The sequence below is a fragment of the Poecilia formosa genome, unplaced genomic scaffold (assembly GCF_000485575.1).
Source record: "Poecilia formosa unplaced genomic scaffold, Poecilia_formosa-5.1.2 Scaffold98, whole genome shotgun sequence".
NCBI lineage: Eukaryota > Metazoa > Chordata > Actinopteri > Cyprinodontiformes > Poeciliidae > Poecilia > Poecilia formosa.
Window position 1 is genome coordinate 1,258,709 of NW_006800037.1, and position 17,779 is coordinate 1,276,487.

The 17,779-nt window shown below is 37.8% G+C and overlaps 2 protein-coding genes across 2 annotated transcripts; one reads left to right on the top strand and one right to left on the bottom strand.

Annotated features, from left to right (window-relative positions):
• Positions 1-688: 688 nt before the first annotated feature.
• sele (selectin E) lies at positions 689-4,906 on the bottom strand. Its single transcript, XM_007558719.2, has 14 exons — positions 4,829-4,906; positions 4,636-4,714; positions 4,118-4,522; positions 3,908-4,012; positions 3,622-3,813; positions 3,333-3,524; positions 3,009-3,197; positions 2,695-2,871; positions 2,405-2,587; positions 2,080-2,268; positions 1,787-1,972; positions 1,490-1,669; positions 1,246-1,378; positions 689-1,133 (listed from the first exon to the last, which is right to left on the bottom strand). Exons 2-14 carry the CDS (start codon positions 4,676-4,678, stop codon positions 1,073-1,075), a joined length of 2,235 nt encoding a protein of 744 aa, XP_007558781.1. The 5' UTR covers positions 4,679-4,714; positions 4,829-4,906; the 3' UTR covers positions 689-1,072.
• Positions 4,907-10,288: 5,382 nt separating this feature from the next.
• On the top strand, positions 10,289-11,199 carry LOC103142589 (14 kDa phosphohistidine phosphatase). The gene is made up of 3 exons (XM_007558722.2): positions 10,289-10,525; positions 10,774-10,898; positions 10,986-11,199. Exons 1-3 carry the CDS (start codon positions 10,312-10,314, stop codon positions 11,076-11,078), a joined length of 432 nt encoding a protein of 143 aa, XP_007558784.1. The 5' UTR covers positions 10,289-10,311; the 3' UTR covers positions 11,079-11,199.
• The last annotated feature ends 6,580 nt before the right edge of the window (positions 11,200-17,779 follow it).

Genomic DNA, 17,779 nt, shown 5'->3' on the forward strand with positions numbered 1-17,779 from the left:
TTTTTTGTTTATAATGACTCAAGCAATGAAATGAGAACCAGTAGTTTTACAGGGAATGACTATTCAGCATTCCTTATAACAATGTGTTCATGTTGACTGACAAGAGTAAATTATAATGCTGTAGAACAAAATAATTTTATGGAAGGAATTGATACATGTCCAAAAGGGTTTGCAATTTCTTGGAAGGAACAAGAAACTGCTGCTAAAATCTGTGGAAAGGACTAAATATTATGGAGGTTGAACCAGCAGTTATAAGAAATTTAACTCTGATAAGGAGACAAATTGAGATGTTACATAAAGAAGTAATGGTATCTGCCGTGAACTTTGACTTCTACTTCTTCTGTGTTCCCCTAAAAGTGCTGACAAGCGAAACAGCCACTTCTCAAAAACAAGAAATGCTGATCAGTTGTGGAACAAACAACTTCAGCAGCGTAGTTTCCTTCCTGGTAAGCCAATCAGAATTGCTCATCTACCCCTGCCGACCCCGAGGTCAGGGCAGAGTCAGGAGGACAGGATGGCTGTCATCAATCACTATGTGGGAACATTTGTAGACAGATAGGATGACTGAACTAACATACAAGTAGGACCTTTGCATTGGTAGCAGGACCTCTGAACTTAATATGGAAATAAAACTGACCTGTTATATAAGACCTGATGATGTGAGCACAGTAATGAGTACAGTTTGACATTTTGCTGTATTTAACCATGTTTATTAAGATTATTCGCATATAGAAAACTCGCCCATCCATACACTCACAGATGCAGATGAACAACAGCTACAGGAGATATTTGCATTAAATCAGTTTTATACTTAACATTCAGAAATACAGATCCCATAAATAATACTATATAAATACTGATATTAATATGCCAAAATAATTCACAGTACACCCACAATCTTATAAAACATTCACAGTAAAGCCAAAGTAAAATACGTTTCCAGCATACTGATAGTGCTGCAGAACAATATGTTCAATATCAAACTCCCATTGGGAGAAAATTCACACATGCCACGTCCATCCTTTCTGGTTAAATCATGCTTTCTGTCTGTTACTTTGTGAATATCTGTGGCTTAGATGAGACTGTCACCACTGCTTTTGTAGACCTGAAGAGGTTCTTCCGAGTCAGAGGTGCTGTAAGGAAAAAAAATTAAGAAGAAAACAAGGTGAGTGCCGTGATTCTTCAAATTTTATATTTAACTTGGTAAATAAAAAAATAAAAAAAAGATATAAATGCAAAATTTACCTGTTTAGCTCAAACTTAGATGCCCTTTGCTTCATTTTTTTCAAGATCCACATGGTCAGAGACACACCGGATGCCAAAGCAGTGGCTCCTCCTGCCACACCAGTGGCAATAACAGTGGCAGAAGCCGGACTAGCTGTGGAGACATTGTGAAATGTGAACAATCTGACCAAATTTCCACTCAGCTGTGCTTTGAGCCATAAATTCTTCTTTTATTTGAGTATGTTTAATTCTCCTTTTTCTTTACCTTGACAAGTGGGGTTCTTTCCGGTCCAGCTGCCACGGCGATCACAGGTCAGGATCTCATGTCCGTCTAACGTGTAATCCTGATCGCATGCGAAGGAGCACTGAGAGTTGAAGACCGGCTGCCTGTCTGAGCAATTAATGTGACCGTTTTCTGGAGCGTCAAGAGGAGGGCACCTGATAGCTGAGGGATGAAAAGAAATGATCTTAAAAGATAAATCTTACAATTATGGCAATAAATCTCTGCTTACAGCAACATCTACACGTAGGCCATTGTTTATTTATTTATTTTTTTTCATACCGTTGCAGGTTGGTAGGGCCTCACTCCACTGTCCATCTTGACTGCATGTAGTGGTGTTTGCTCCCCGCAGCTCAAAGTCGGATTCACAGCGAAAGCTGCAAGTGGAGCTGGGGCCCAGGTCGGTCGAAGGTTTGCTGCATTCTACAATCATGTGAGCTGCCCCATCCGGATTCTGGCAGGTGATGGCTGTCACGGAAGAGTGTGAAATGTATATTTAGTGAAGGCTTCTTTGACACATAGCAGGTAATTGAATTATGAAGAACAAGATGTGCATACTCTAAGACGTTTCTCACCTTCGCAGTGTGGCATCGTCCCACTCCATTCTGCGTCTGCTGTGCATGTGACCTCGCTCGGTCCCACCAGGCGATGGCCAGGGACGCATGTGAAGCTGCAGCTCTTTTTGTAGCTGAACCTCATCTCCACATCATTTTCACAGGTCATGGCACCGTTTTCAAGATCCAGCAGGGCTGGGCACTGGACAGCTGCAACGCAGAGTGATAGTTTTAACCTTTAGAAGAGCTGTAAAATGTCCCAAAGTTTTACAGGAAAAAAAAAAAAAAATATATATATATATATAGATTGAAAAGTTTGTGGAAAAAATAAAAACAGAGAACAAACCTGTGCAGGAAGGTATGGCATCAGTCCACCTTTTATCTTCAGAACACTGAATGGAGTGCGCCCCCTGCAGTTCGAAGCCTGGATCACAGATAAAGCTACACGACGTTCTGTAGCTGAACCTCATCTCTGTGTCACAGCTCAGGGCACCGTTTTCTAGACCCTGCAGGGCTGGACACTGGACGGCTACAACACAAAGTAATAGTTTAAATATAAGGAAAGCCTTAAGATGTCACACAAAAGAGAAGTCTATTAAAAACTTTGCCAAAACAAAAGACATAAAAGACACATACCTTTGCAGGTAGGAATGCCATTGCTCCACTGTCCATCCTCAGAACATTGAATGGTGTGCACACCCTGCAGTTCGAAGCCTGGTTCACAGCTAAAGCTGCAGTTCTTTTCATAGCCATGTCCATCTTCACATTTCACAGAGCCGTTTTCTGGATCCTTGAGGGCGGGGCATTGAACAGCTGCGAAACAAGGCCTTATTAATAAACCCCAATTCTTTTCTTATAACATAAAATTATAGCTAAGAGAACCATGGTAAGAAGTGTTACTTTTAATTCTGTAAAAAACAAACAAAAAAACACTTTAGCTGTTGCCTCACCTTCACAAAGCGACATCTTGTCACTCCAAACAGCCTCTGATGTACAGGTGATCATCTCTGATCCGATCAGGTGGTAGCCAGGGTCACAGCTGAAGCTGCACCTCTTTCCGTAGCTAAACCTCATGTCTGTGTCATCTTCACAGGTAACGAAACCATTGTCTGGATTCTGGAGGGCCGGACACTGAACAGCTGGATGACAGAGAACAGAAACAAACTTAAGCTCTTCAGCATGTGTGAAAGACATAAATGTTAACTTTAACATCACAGATGACATTTAATCTGCATTTCGGAGCTGTTTGAATTGTGAACAATCAGTGGCCGTACCAACACATGATGGCTCTGATGCATTCCATTTTCCAGATGATTCACATTGCAGAGTGATGGAGGACGAATCGTCCAGCTCGTATCCTTCCATGCAGGCAAAGCTGCAGCTGGAGCGATAGCTGAAACTGCTCAGTGGATCAGAGCAGTCCATAAATCCTCTTTCGGGAGCAGACAGCACCTGGCATTGAATCACTGCAGGTGACAGGACACAAAACGGATTAGAGGCTTTAGAAGCTGGTGCTGATGTAGATGCTGAGTCATTTCATCTTTGTGTTGCAATTCAACTTACGTTCACATGTCGGGGACTGCTTTGACCATGTCCCTGTTTCTTGGCATTTCTGAGGTTCTGACATACTAAGCTGATATCCTTCTTCACATGAATACTGGCAAAAAGAGTCGTAGGAGAAGTTCTTGTGCTTGTGACTGCAAGTTACGTTTCCGTTTCCAGGAGCGATCACTTGATCTTCGTCGCATTGCACAACTGCAAAACGAACATAGCGCATTCAGATGTTTTAATGGCGCAAGCATCAAAAAATCTCCACCACAACTAGAAACAATAAAGTACAATTTCTCACCTTGCTCACACTTTTCTCCATAAAAACCTGGAGAGCATTTACACATGTGGCTGTTGATGGTCTCCACACATTCACCATGGATGCATGAGTCGCTTTTACAGGCAGCTGCAAAAAAATACCACATAGCTGATGAATCCTCAGAATTTTAATCTTTAAGGACGCCTTCATGATAACATGAACAAAACTAGAAAAACAAAATAAAGTCCTCACCTGTGTAACACAAAGCGGTCTTTTTCTTTGAGCACCGCTCGTCATTCCATTTCCCTTCATCCTTTTCCCTTTTGATGTACATCTCAACACAATCCTCAGCTTGGCCTGAGATCATCCCATTCTGGCCGTTATTTGGTTCACCATCAGCCCAGTTGGTTGCTTCTGCTGTGAGTGATTTGTTGGTCCCGACCCAGGTCCAGACATCACCAACCTTGCGGATCCCAATCCAGTAGTAGCCGGCTTTCCTCGGTAGCATTCTTTTCAGGTGCTCGATCTCCTCTCGATTCTGGATGGCGACCATGTCTGTATAACTTGTCTGGCACCATTTTCTGGCTGACACCCAGTCCATTGTGATTTCTGAGTGGAAGTAAGACCAGCACTCCACACCAGTCCACATGCACAGCACTTTGAAGAGAGAACAAAGACACGTGTTACACTGTGGGATCATAAGGGATCATCAATATGTATTCACAAAAGCTAAAAAGTGACTTTTATTAATGAATTTAATTTTTACATACTTGAGCAGAAAAAGACAAATGGCATCAACGAGGCAGACATCATATATCCACTTTTTTTTTTAAATCCAAAGATGAATTTCTGTCAAAACAAACAAAAATTGTGCATTAAGACAAAACAATGCCAAGTTTTGCATTAGCAACCTGATCACAGCAAAACAATAAAATAAAATAAAATGAAATCCAGTGAACTCACAGTTTTAGGGTTGATGGCTGAAGAGCTTCAACAGTCTTGTGATTCTCCTGAAACGATTCTGAGCTTGATTTGCTGAGGAGCCTATTTTTATACGTTGCTCTGACCCGGTTCAGGCTTACAGGAAGCCTTCATTCCAGTGAAGCATTTCCATGGAATTTCCCCGAACCTCACGTATCGTTTCCTTTCACTTCTTGATATCTAGAAACTTTCTCTTTTTTTTTTACTTTCAAAGAGAAAATGCTAATTTTTAAGTGGGATTTTTATCTAGGTTTTGTTTGTACAAACTATACACTAATATACTTTATGATTTGTTTATGCTACCTTATATTTAAATGTGATATAATTTCATGTCATTCAATTAAAACTTTATATTCTGTATTATTCTTACAGTATGAAATTGATAAATATCGTTCAGATTGATTTTGAGCCTGAATTATTCAAATCAACTTATTTACTTATTTCTTCGCTTGTTTATACATTGTTTGATTAATTCTTTGTTTATCTAAACTTTGTTTAAATAAAAAAAAAATCACTCTTTCAGTCTGGTGTTATTATCAATGTTCTCCAAACACAAGAAATGGATTGCAATAACCAGAACCATGCAACAGATACCAAAATAAACAAGCCGATGAACACACACTCTTCTTTGCTTTCTTTGCTGAAAGAAAGCAAAGAAGGTCTTAAACCTTCTTTGAGGTTTAAGACCTCAAACCTTGAATTCATTTAATCAGCAATGTACATATTTTAGGGACGTGTTCTGACTAAAATACCATAGTAGAAACTAAAGTCAAATGTTACTCAACACGCCTTTGGCATGATGTCATGTTTAAGGGAGCTTTTGGTTATCAGTTTTCACCAGTTTCCTAGTGCTGACTTAGTACATGTGACGTAAATAAAAACATGTGCTTTAGTCAGTTCCAGTAGACTGGGCATGGCACCACTTAAGATCCCGAATTCTTCGGAAGTATTGCACACACGAATGGGCCAGGAATCAAAAGATAACATGTATTTCATAAAAGCATGTGGAACAACAGAGCCAAATAGGCAGGGAAAAGCTTCTGTGCAGGATCAGGAGAATCTGTGGTGCCCACAAAAAGCTCTTTGAGTTTGTGGCTAACAGAAAATCTCTGATGGCTCATATTTTGGTATGAGCCATCACAAAACTGCTGATGGACCATATTTTGGATGTCACTTTTGTGGTGGTTGATGCTGAGTTTATTGCCCAGGTGTGACCAAGATATTCAAATTTTCTTTATCTAGTTGTCCAGTTGTCTATTGCACTATTCTGTAGGGAGGGCGTGTGAAGGATTATTTTCTTTGTTTTGTTTTCATTAGAATGGAGAAGCTTGCCTTTGCACCTCAGTGAACTGTCTGGCTGTGTTTTAATAGTTCAAAGAAGAGTGGCCGTCATTCGACAGGGTGGGTGGATCGCTGTGCGTGCGATGTGAGTGATAATATGGTCTGCATGGATATAAAATGTGCAAAAGAGCTCTAATCAGTTGACATGTTTGCACTAGCACAACTTTTAGTCTGCTAGATAAGAAGGCAAGTTTAATGTGAATGAGACATGAAAAAAAAAATGCAGCTCAGTAATTGATGTTTGATCATCAGGTCCCAGATAAGTTGCCTGACAAACTTACCTGATGAGTCCAGCTGTTGAACTACAGCATCAACATTTGACCTCTAAAATGAAAAGCGTGCAGACTAGGAGTAATGACTTGGAAGAATCAGTATCAAGTGAAATTTCCTCCAACATTTCATTGTTACTGATGTCAGGGCTGGATGATAAATGAAGCCTGCTACCCAATACACCCTCATCTGCAAAAACGGCATTGTGTATTTTTCTTTAGTTTTTCTTAATTATTTTGTGTTTCCTTCCCACGAACTCAGATATTCTTGTTATTTTTCAGAGTGGAGCTGTGATTAAATTTGACAGTAAATGTTTCTTGGCCATGTTCTGGGAGAAGCTGTAAGAAATAACAGTATCTACTTCCTAAGAATTTTGATCATACAATTTTCTAGGCAAAGATTTAAGAGTAACTCGGCTTCATCATGTAAGAAGTATACAAATTAAATTCAATTACTGTTGTTGAGCTCCTTACAAGAATGTTTTACTACTTCTTTTTTTTAAATCAGGGTGTTCTTCCTTTCCTTTCTGTATATTTCAAAGCGACTCTATTTGAGCAGGTGGAATTAACATTTGATTAGTATTGGCGCCTGTTTCTATCTTTTTGGAGGATTCAGTGGTCAAACCTCATTTTCTTTTAAGACAATGTCTTTCTCAAAAGAATATGACTATAAAGTTGTTTGATTTTGAAAGTTTACAAAAAAGCGACTAAAATAATACATCATTTTGCACTATAAATTAAAATAAATTAGATCTTTAAGTTTTAAAGTCTTCTAAGTACATGTGTGCTCAATGTATCTTCATCTGTAAACAGCAAAAACAACCAAATAAATTGATGAGCTGGTGTCCAGCTGTTTAATCAATGTGAACTGAACAGATATTAACCTAAACTTCTTGGGCCTTTACCTTTATGCCAAAGGGTTTTCCCGACAAACAATGTGTAAACAGTAACATATGTTTCGTAACCCAAAACTAAATCAGAATTTCCAGAATGAGGACATCATCATGCAAAGAGGAGAAGCAAAAAGAATGGACAATCTTTGATAACTCCCCTTGGGAATGGGAAAGCTGCAGTTTAATGCAGGCTCAGAGGCGCCTGCAGGCTGACTTTTTCTATTCCTGTCAGTTCTTTTCCTTCCTTTCTGGCTCAAGGCGTCGGACAGCAGCCACTGCTCCTTGACACCTTGCTACCTCTTCCTCTTCCCCAGAAAAACAATATCAACTCTTTGATTAACTCACAAAGGACTGCGCCCTGGGGCAAAATGAGGGTTTTAAGCTTTGCTTAAAACATTTAAAACACATGTAATTTAGAGGAGGTCACCCATCCAAATTTTTGTACCTGCTTAATTATTGCAGGGCAGGTGATCTCATGCCTCTCTCCAGCAAAAGGAAGGGAGCAGGAGTCATCCTAGAAAAGTTATATTCTTATGTCTTCCCTACTTTTGAACCCAGGATTTTCTTGCTGCAAGGCAACAGTGCTAATTACTGCTCCAATGTGTAGCTACGATTTGGACTAGACCTGCAACAATTTCAATTTAGATTTGTGACCTAATTACAACTGCAACACACACAAAAAATAACTTATGCAGAGACAATAAAACAGCTTTGCAGATGCTCAAAAACAACACGGACCAAATTGCATGACACGAAGTTACCAAAAGTAAATGCAAAAATGTTGACAATGACTTATTTAGCATATAAGTTAAACATGAATTTGTGGCTTCCTCTCAATCCTTTGTCTTTTTTGACTCCAGTCCCAAAGCTACAAGATAGAGTAATCACTGGCAAGATCATCGAGGAAAATGTTTAACAAGCAATATCAACATGCAGGGACATAAAACTATGACCTTTGACCTAAATCTATGACTGTCTTGTGGACAACAAAGTGCAAAGAGGTTTTGTCAGGAAGCGACAAATCAAAAGTAACACATCAGCAAAGCAAAACAGTTTGACATAGAAAACTCTTGCCATTCTGTTTATAGTTATAAAGGTATCTGTTCTTTTACCCAAATGTTTCTGAAAAAAATAATAAAAAAAATGCTTTGCTGATGCTAACAGCATCCAAAACACCTTAAGACTAATGCACAGTAGTTCAAACCGAAAACAAAAATGATATGTAGTTTTATGAGTCCTGTTTTTGTGCATTCTTCAAATCTGGCCTTTACAAATTAGCAACAAAAAGAAACACTGTTGAAAGATTTTAGCTTATATGCACGTTGTTATTGTTGCACTTCATCGTGAACAAAACACACCAATGATAGGACTTGGTGGCGGCAGCATTATGTTGTGAAGATGCCTTCCTTCCTCAGAGACAGGGAAGCTGATCACAGTTGATAGAAAGACGGCTCCAAAACACTTGGGATCTGGGTTGAGGTTCAACTTCAACCCAGACAAACGACCACAGTTCTAATGAAATGCTTTAGATCGCAGCATATTCATGTGTTAGAATGGTCGCCTCAAAGTCCAGACCCAAACTCAATTTAGTATGTGGGTATGTCAACTGAGTCCTCACAACTTTTACTACTTCCCCTTTAAAGTGTAAGAGTTATGCACTCTTATGCACTTCAAGGACAAAATATATATAACTTTTATACTGGTTTTCTAATTACATTTGTTACAGTGCAAACACTGTATTCTTATACAAGGACACTGAAACAGATATATGAATTTTAAAATGTAATTCAGGCAAGATTACATGACAAGTTTCCTACAGAAAATGTTGCATTCCACTTCACAAGAGGTCTGTGACTTCTCTCTCTTTTCTTTTCTTTTTTTGCCTGACACCAATACCTCTGTTGCAAGTGCATCCAAAAGACTTTCTGAGCAATGATAAACATCAATGTTGCTGTCTGCTGAAATGCTCTTCAAACCAAAAATTTAATAACATTTTAAGTTTATTATTCAAACCATGTTATGATTAAAGACCAAATCCGTATTTGATAGACAAGAGCAAATCAAAACAAACATGGACAGAGAACAATACAATCTCTTGTTGAAAACTTCTGCCGTCAGATTTAGCAATATCAGTTTTCCTCAAATCTTGTGAAGCATTGTTTGGAAAACCTGATTATAGTTGTTGTGTATATTGCTGTTAAGAGAATTCAACCAGTAAACATCCACAAATATGCAAAACAAACGTGCACTTTTGTGTACAACTTGTTCTACAATCGTAAACGTTATGGTCTCAGAGGTTTGTTGAAGGACATTAGCAAATAAAAAGCCACCCGAAAAGACAAGGAAAAGACAGCCAGATCTGCAGTGGAATTGGTTTTGATCAAAGCATAAATATGTAGCAATGTCCCAGTCAAAGTCCAGACTTAAATCTGTGACCGGACTTTAAAGATGCTATCTCGGGAAGAGGTCTCTGCCCAGTATGACTGCTCTTCTGCTATTTTGGGAGGAAGAAAAATGGCAAAAATCTCAGTCTCCACATGTGCAGAGCTGGTAGAGTCACACCTTAAATAACTTGCAAGTTATTTAACATTAAAGATGTTTCTTAATGGGAGTACAAAGGCACAACCCTTTAGTTATTTCTCAGTAGAAATTGTAAAAAAAAAACAACAACAAAAAAACATGTATCCACTTACTGGCAATTCGCAATGACTACTTTGTGTTGGCCTCTAAAATAAGATCCAAATAAAATATTTAAGTGTGTAGTAATGACGTGCAAAGTTCAAGACGCAATAATATGAGGTCTGTGTACAAAGCGAAACGTTTCATGTGTTTGCCACGCGAGGTCACCAGCGTGCGCACTCGACGCGTCGCAAGTATGTGGTGCCAAACTGCAAATGCCCTGTCGCTTTAAGACCGGAAATAGAAGTCCTGACGCAAAAGGAACCAATCGCGTGAACGTATCATGCTCAGCGTGCTTGGCAGGTCTCTGATCAGTCGGAGGCTCACTGATAGCGTAGGTAGATCTGTAGGCACAATGGCAGAAGCTCTGGCTAAAATTCCCGATGTTGAGATTGATCCCGAGGGGACTTTTAAATATATACTGCTAAGAGTTAAAGTAAAAGATGGCGATGCACAGAAAGACGTAGTACGAGGCACTAAAAGTGCGGAGTACCACAGTAAGTTCCTAAGTTGCAGGTCTGCTGCAAGAGGAGCGTCAAGTGTGTCAGTTCTGCTTTAAGTGTTGTCTTTGTGCCCATCAAACCGGACTGTCCGCCAAAAGTTCAGCTGCACAATTTTTAGCACGCTTTCGAGAATGAATAATGCAGACCACGGCTTTAGGAGATTTACAGTCAAAATAAATAGCTTTCACGTGTTGGTTATTTGAGTTAAGTGATTTAAACCTATTTTTATGTTATCTATGCAGATCACATATTTGAGAAGGTCAGTCCGGCTCTGGAGGCCTTAGGGATGGAGTGTAAATGCCTTGGAGGAGGGAAGATTGAGCACAACAACAAGGACAAGAAGATCAGGGTGTTTGGAGAATCCACAGTGAGTTTGAATTAAAATTAAAGACATATAATTTTTTTTTCTTGAAATCTTTTGTCATATAAATGCTTTCTTTGCTTCTTTTTTCAGGCTTTTGGGAAAGCAGACCACTCTGTGTCTGTTGAGAAGCTGAAAACTGTCTTCGGTGACTATGAGGTCACTTGGTCCGATGACAAAAAATAGGAGCCTTGTTCTCATTTCCAAATGCCTGCCTGTATTTATGCACCAAACCACAGAATGATACTTTAACCATCTGGTCTGTTATATTTTAAATACAGCATTAAACTCTTTGGTCTCAGTGAAATCTTGTATAAAATGCTTTGTATATTTTTAAGGCCAAGTTCAGTCATTTTCTTTTTTTTTTTTCTAAAGGCTAATCAAGGATCTTAATATAGACAATTTTCCCCATTTTACCTTTCTGTTGGCATCACTTCATGAAAATTGAAGTTTGTTTGGCAAGCGTAAATTCCATACAGGAAGGTGTGGGCAAGCTGGAATGACGGCGCATCCTGTTAAGCTGGGGGAAAGCGTGTTGTTTTGAAAGCCACCGACAGATAAGAATTATTTTTTCCTTTTCCATTTTGGCATTGCATTTCATTACAAGACCCTTTTTACAGAAAATAATGACTTTAGCGTAAATTGCCTTAGTTTCTATTTGCTGTTATTACAGTTTTAGCAAGTCAATTATTTGATCAACATTAGTTTTAATGTTAAATATCCTAAAATTGTGACATTTAAGGCCTCAGAGACTTGTTAGGGGACATTAGTGAACAAACAAATCAGGAATATATCTTTGTAAACATTTAAATCAGGGTCATGTTTTAAAAACAATCATTCAATCAAGTTTATTTGCATAGCACATTTTAGCAAAAGGGAGGTTCAAGGTACTTTAATAAAAACACAAAATTACAAAGTTATAAAGAAAACACTAACACTTTATTTGAAGGGGGCTGAATAAGGCTGTCATGACACTGTCATAAACATGACATAATACCTGTCATGAACATGAATAAGCCTTCATGAATATTTATGACTGTTGTCATAAAGCGTCATTTGGTAAATTATGACACTTTTAATACAAAGTTGACATTATTCAAAATGTCTTTGTTATGACAACTTGACATTAACCAATAAATCATTACTGTTCAAACTTTACCTTTAATAACATAAAGTTACCTAATTTTTAAAGTGCAATCAGTAATACTTTTATAACAAATTTATATCAGTAATGATTTCCTGGTTAATATCAAGTTGTCATAACAAAGACATTTTGAATAATGTCAACTTTGTATTAAAAGTGTCATAATTTACCTGACACTTTATGACAACAGTCATAAATATTCATGAAGACTTATTCATGTTCATGACAGATTTTTATGACAGTGTCATGACAGTCTTATTCTCCCCCTTTCAAATAAAGTGTTACCGAAAACACCATACAAGAGTGTACTTTGAACAACTTATGAGACACTGTTTAACGTATCATCTGAAAATATGTCTGCTCTGAACCTACCAACAGTGTGAGAAGTAGAAGCAGTTAGGAGGCCTATGGTGACTCCATGGGAGCTGCAGCTGCTCAGGTGGAAGAAGGGAAAACTACAACTCAAACACACAGCAAATCTTCATAGGAAAGTCACAAGTCACTAAAGTTGTTGAAACAAAGCCTTTAGAAATGCATAAAGATGTTTGAGGTGTGAGAAGATGTTCTGGTCATATGAAACCAGAATGTAGCTTTCTGGCAAAATAACTACATCACCATGAAGACACCAGCCTTAAAGTGACGCATGTTGGTGGCAGCATCAGGCTGTGGTAATTTTTCTTTTTCAGTAGGTGAAGACAACTGCATGGTGCTTAATATTGGGCAATCCTGTTAAATGCTGCATAAGTCTTAAGGCTGGGGAAGAGGTTCACATTCCAGCAGAATAACAACATTTGAATATATAGTCAGAGCAACTTCAATTTATCAGAGCTAAATTGAAGTTGGATTTGGGTGTAAAATGTCAGATCTAAATCTAACTGGGAATCTGTGTCAAAGGGATTCTACACAAAAGCTGTAGAGACACATAATTAGGAATAATTTGGGAGTGAAGGAAAAGAAAATGAGCAAAACTACTACAAAAAGTGTGAGCACTCTGATTCAAATTTGTTCATGTAATATTGCAACAATCTGTACTAGTCAGCCAAACCGAAAGAGATTGTTGTAGGAACATTTCATATTCTGACTACATTTAATCAAGGCAAATATACCGTGGATGTTTTTATGTCTTGAATATGTTATTTTCTGTGATAAATGCAGAAGCATATAGTTTTTGTTTTTGATTTTATTTATTTTGTAAGAAATCAAAGAGAAGATTTTTTTGTGTGTGGTTGAGAGAGCTAAGATCACACTTTCATTTCTGTTTTGGGTGTGAAACAATGTCTGGGTCTGAACAGAACAGCTTCAAAGTCGTACCACACAGAATTCTTGCTATGCCAAGCAGGCATCCCCCATTCCTTTGCTCAGGGTTTTCCCCTATCTGAAATTAGTTACAGTGAAAATAAGATGTGGCAGACAAGAACAGATTTAGCTTCTCTGCTAACACTGCCAGAGATCTCCTCTGTTGTACTTGACCCTCATTACGAGGTGCAAGGTGAACACTGATTTTTGGCCATGTTCAATCAGCCACCCGGCGACTTTAAAAGAAAAAAGAAAAGGGCTCTTTCTTTCCGGTTTCCATTCAAATTCCAACATGGTTTCCTGTTAAGCGATAACCTCTACATTATCTGCAAACTGGAGGGTCAGAGTGGGAGGCAACATTCTTAAGCTCCTCTGACACATCCCTTTCTTGGAAAATGCATTCATTACTGTAAAGACTGAATGAACTATATATTTTTCACATTACTCCACATTAAGTGGGGAACGAAAAGGAAGCGCCATGTTGTCTGGCAGAGCAAATTTCCCCATTGAAAGTGTTTTTTTTTTTTTTTCTTATTTCATTAGCTTCTGGGCTAATTGTGTTATTCTCTCACCAATATTTTATATGTTTAACTTTTCTTGTAAGAACAAGGTAGCAAATTTGATTCTATAAAAATTATTGAATACAAATGAAAATATGTAGTCACATCAAGTACAACATTAAAAAAAACAGCATCTTCAGATTCAGAGAATTGTGCAAATGAGTAGGATCTTCTAAAATGAAATGTTCAAATATATGTACAATTGTGCATAAGAAACGACAGACGTAAAAGGAAAATCTGCAAATACCTGCAGGGAGGTAAGCACTGTTTGGAGCAGTGCTGGTTTTAGAGTCTAACAGCTGCTGTGAGGAAGAACCTCTTATGAAGCCTGTCACTGAAGAAGCTCAGTTTTCTCGTATTTAGCGAATAGAAATCATTTTGGTTATTCTAACTAACCATTTGATTTTCTTTTTATTTGGTCTATGTAGACATCTGATTTCAACTACATTTTGGAAATGTTATTACCGTCGATATTTGTTTTCGTCTTAGGCTGCACCTGAGGGCTTCTTGCATGTAATATTGTAATATTCATACTAGGCATATTTTTGGGCAACCTCAGTTCACACTATGTCTGAAGAGAAATTTTTGCTGATTTTGTTATGGTAGAAACGGTCACGCTGTCCCAGNTTGTTAGGGGACATTAGTGAACAAACAAATCAGGAATATATCTTTGTAAACATTTAAAACAGGGTCATGTTTTAAAAATGACCAAGTTTATTTGCATAGCACATTTTAGCAAAAGGGAGGTTCAAGGTACTTTAATAAAAACACTAAATTACAAAGTTATAAAGAAAACACCATACAAGAGTGTACTTTGAACAACTTATGAGGCACTGTTTAACGTATCATCTGAAAATATGTCTGCTCTGAACCTACCAACAGTGTGAGAAGTAGAAGCAGTTAGGAGGTCTATGGTGTCTCCATGGGAGTTGCAGCTGCTCAGGTGGAAGAAGGGAAAACTATAACTCAAACACACAGCAAATCTTCATAGGAAAGTCACAAGTCACTAAAGTTGTTGAAACAAAGCCTTTAGAAATGCATAAAGATGTTTGAGGTGTGAGAAGATGTTCTGGTCATATGAAACCAGAATGTAGCTTTCTGGCAAAATAACTACATCATCATGAAGACCTCAGCCTTAAAGTGACGCATGTTGGTGGCAGCATCAGGCTGTGGTAATTTTTCTTTTTCAGTAGGTGAAGACAACTGCATGGTGCTTAATATTGGGCAATCCTGTTAAATGCTGCATAAGTCTTAAGGCTGGGGAAGAGGTTCACATTCCAGCAGAATAACAACATTTGAATATATAGTCAGAGCAACTTCAATTTATCAGAGCTAAATTGAAGTTGGATTTGGGTGTAAAATGTCAGATCTAAATCTAACTGGGAATCTGTGTCAAAGGGATTCTACACAAAAGCTTTAGAGACACATCATTAGGAATAATGTGGGAGTGAAGGAAAAGAAAATTAGCAAAACTACTACAAAAAGTGTGAGCACTGATTCAAATTTCATATTCTGACAACATTTAATCAAGGCAAATATGCCGTGGATGTTTTTATGTCTTGAATATGTTATTTTTCTGTGATAAATGCAAAAGCATATATTTTTTGTTTTTGATTTTATTTATTTTATAAGAAATCAAACAAAAGATTTTGTGTGTGTGTGTGTGTGGTTGAAACAATGTCTGGGTCTGAACAGAACAGCTTCAAAGTCGTACCACACAGAATTCTTGCTATGCCAAGCAGGCATCCCCCATTCTTTTGCTCAGGGCTTTCCCCTATCTGAAATTAGTTACAGTGAAAATAAGATGTGGCAGACAAGAACAGATTTAGCTTCTCTGCTAACACTGCCAGAGATCTCCTCTGTTGTACTTGACCCTCATTACGAGGTGCAAGGTGAACACTGATTTTTGGCCATGTTCAATCAGCCACCCGGCGACTTTAAAAGAAAAAAGAAAAGGGCTCTTTCTTTCCGGTTTCCATTCAAATTCCAACATGGTTTCCTGTTAAGCGATAACCTCTACATTATCTGCAAACTGGAGGGTCAGAGTGGGAGGCAACATTCTTAAGCTCCTCTGACACATCCCTTTCTTGGAAAATGCATTCATTACTGTAAAGACTGAATGAACTATATATTTTTCACATTACTCCACATTAAGTGGGGAACGAAAAGGAAGCGCCATGTTGTCTGGCAGAGCAAATTTCCCCATTGAAAGTGTTTTTTTTTTTTTTTCTTATTTCATTAGCTTCTGGGCTAATTGTGTTATTCTCTCACCAATATTTTATATGTTTAACTTTTCTTGTAAGAACAAGGTAGCAAATTTGATTCTATAAAAATTATTGAATACAAATGAAAATATGTAGTCACATCAAGTACAACATTAAAAAAAACAGCATCTTCAGATTCAGAGAATTGTGCAAATGAGTAGGATCTTCTAAAATGAAATGTTCAAATATATGTACAATTGTGCATAAGAAACGACAGACGTAAAAGGAAAATCTGCAAATACCTGCAGGGAGGTAAGCACTGTTTGGAGCAGTGCTGGTTTTAGAGTCTAACAGCTGCCGTGAGGAAGAACCTATTATGAAGCCTGTCACTGAAGAAGCTCAGTTTTCTCGTATTTAGCGAATAGAAATCATTTTGGTTATTCTAACTAACCATTTGATTTTCTTTTTATTTGGTCTATGTAGACATCTGATTTCAACTACATTTTGGAAATGTTATTACCGTCGATATTTGTTTTCGTCTTAGGCTGCACCTGAGGGCTTCTTGCATGTAATATTGTAATATTCATGCTAGGCATATTTTTGGGCAACCTCAGTTCACACTATGTCTGAAGAGAAATTTTTGCTGATTTTGTTATGGTAGAAACGGTCACGCTGTCCCAGACATCTTTCCTCCAAGTGGACTGAAACCAATCTCACTTTTGGAAAGATACACATCTCTGCAGGAGTCCATTTGTCCAAACAAGAAGTTAGTCATTTCCTGCAGCTTGCAACTCACACCTCAGGGTGCTAAAAGAGAAGTCACATGAATATACGGCATACTTTACTTCCCTGCTTTAGAGTTTACCAGCAGTACAATAGCTTATTGGCATCAATCCATAAGGTCAGTTAGGTCAGAGAGAAAATTCCCAACTTAAAAGTAAAAAGCCTGTATTTGCTTTGCTAATTTCTTCTGAAAATTATCTTAACATTCATTAACCTAGAGCTGGATACACTTACTTGGTAATTAATTTTTTACAGTATCATTAGAAATGCTTGCATTGATATTCTACAAATACAGCATAAGATTTATGGAAGGAAGTTTTGATATAGAAACTCACTTCAGATATGGAAACTATTTGAAAAGGCTGTACACAATTAAAAAATAGCACACATAAGTGTATCTGCCTAAACATCGTAAATTTATGTTATCAGTTACTTACTTCCATCGAACTACGTAAAAAACAACAGATGTGCTGCATTCCCAGCTTTAATGAAAGCGTTCTGTGTTTGGTCAGGAATAAAAGAGTGTGTGGGGAAAGCACCTCATTAGGAATGAGTTAGCTACAATTCACAAATGTCAAGTGTAATGATTATTCTTTTGTCTGATCTGTTGAAAAGCTCACTGCTATTAAGTATGTCCACTGAATCGTGTGTTTGTCTATGATCTCACACAACTTGATGTTTGTGTTTCATCAAATAATTAGAAGTATATTCAGTGGTTGATAAACTACAAAATATTTTTTTAAGTGCCTTTTACCGGTGTGATTAATTTATACATGGAATTTGTAAAATGTATGGCATTTGTTAGTGCTTATCCCCAATATAAATAAATATGTTTGCTGTAAAACAATTGTTAAGTAATGTGGAGAATCTGTCATGGAGAATCTTTTTTTTTAAATTGCC

What these genes read in the sequence shown, in the direction of transcription:
- sele (XM_007558719.2), bottom strand. Translation starts at nt 4,678, where the DNA reads ATGATGTCTGCCTCGTTGATGCCATTTGTCTTTTTCTGCTCAA. An exon ending in ATTTGTCTTTTTCTGCTCAA is followed by an intron (nt 4,523 to 4,635) that starts GTATGTAAAAAT and finishes CTCTCTTCAAAG; the next exon opens with TGCTGTGCATGTGGACTGGT. An exon ending in TGCCATACCTTCCTGCACAG is followed by an intron (nt 2,269 to 2,404) that starts GTTTGTTCTCTG and finishes TCTGCGTTGCAG; the next exon opens with CTGTCCAGTGCCCAGCCCTG.
- LOC103142589 (XM_007558722.2), top strand. Translation starts at nt 10,312, where the DNA reads ATGCTCAGCGTGCTTGGCAGGTCTCTGATCAGTCGGAGGCTCACTGAT. An exon ending in TAAAAGTGCGGAGTACCACA is followed by an intron (nt 10,526 to 10,773) that starts GTAAGTTCCTAA and finishes TTATCTATGCAG; the next exon opens with ATCACATATTTGAGAAGGTC. An exon ending in GGGTGTTTGGAGAATCCACA is followed by an intron (nt 10,899 to 10,985) that starts GTGAGTTTGAAT and finishes TTCTTTTTTCAG; the next exon opens with GCTTTTGGGAAAGCAGACCA.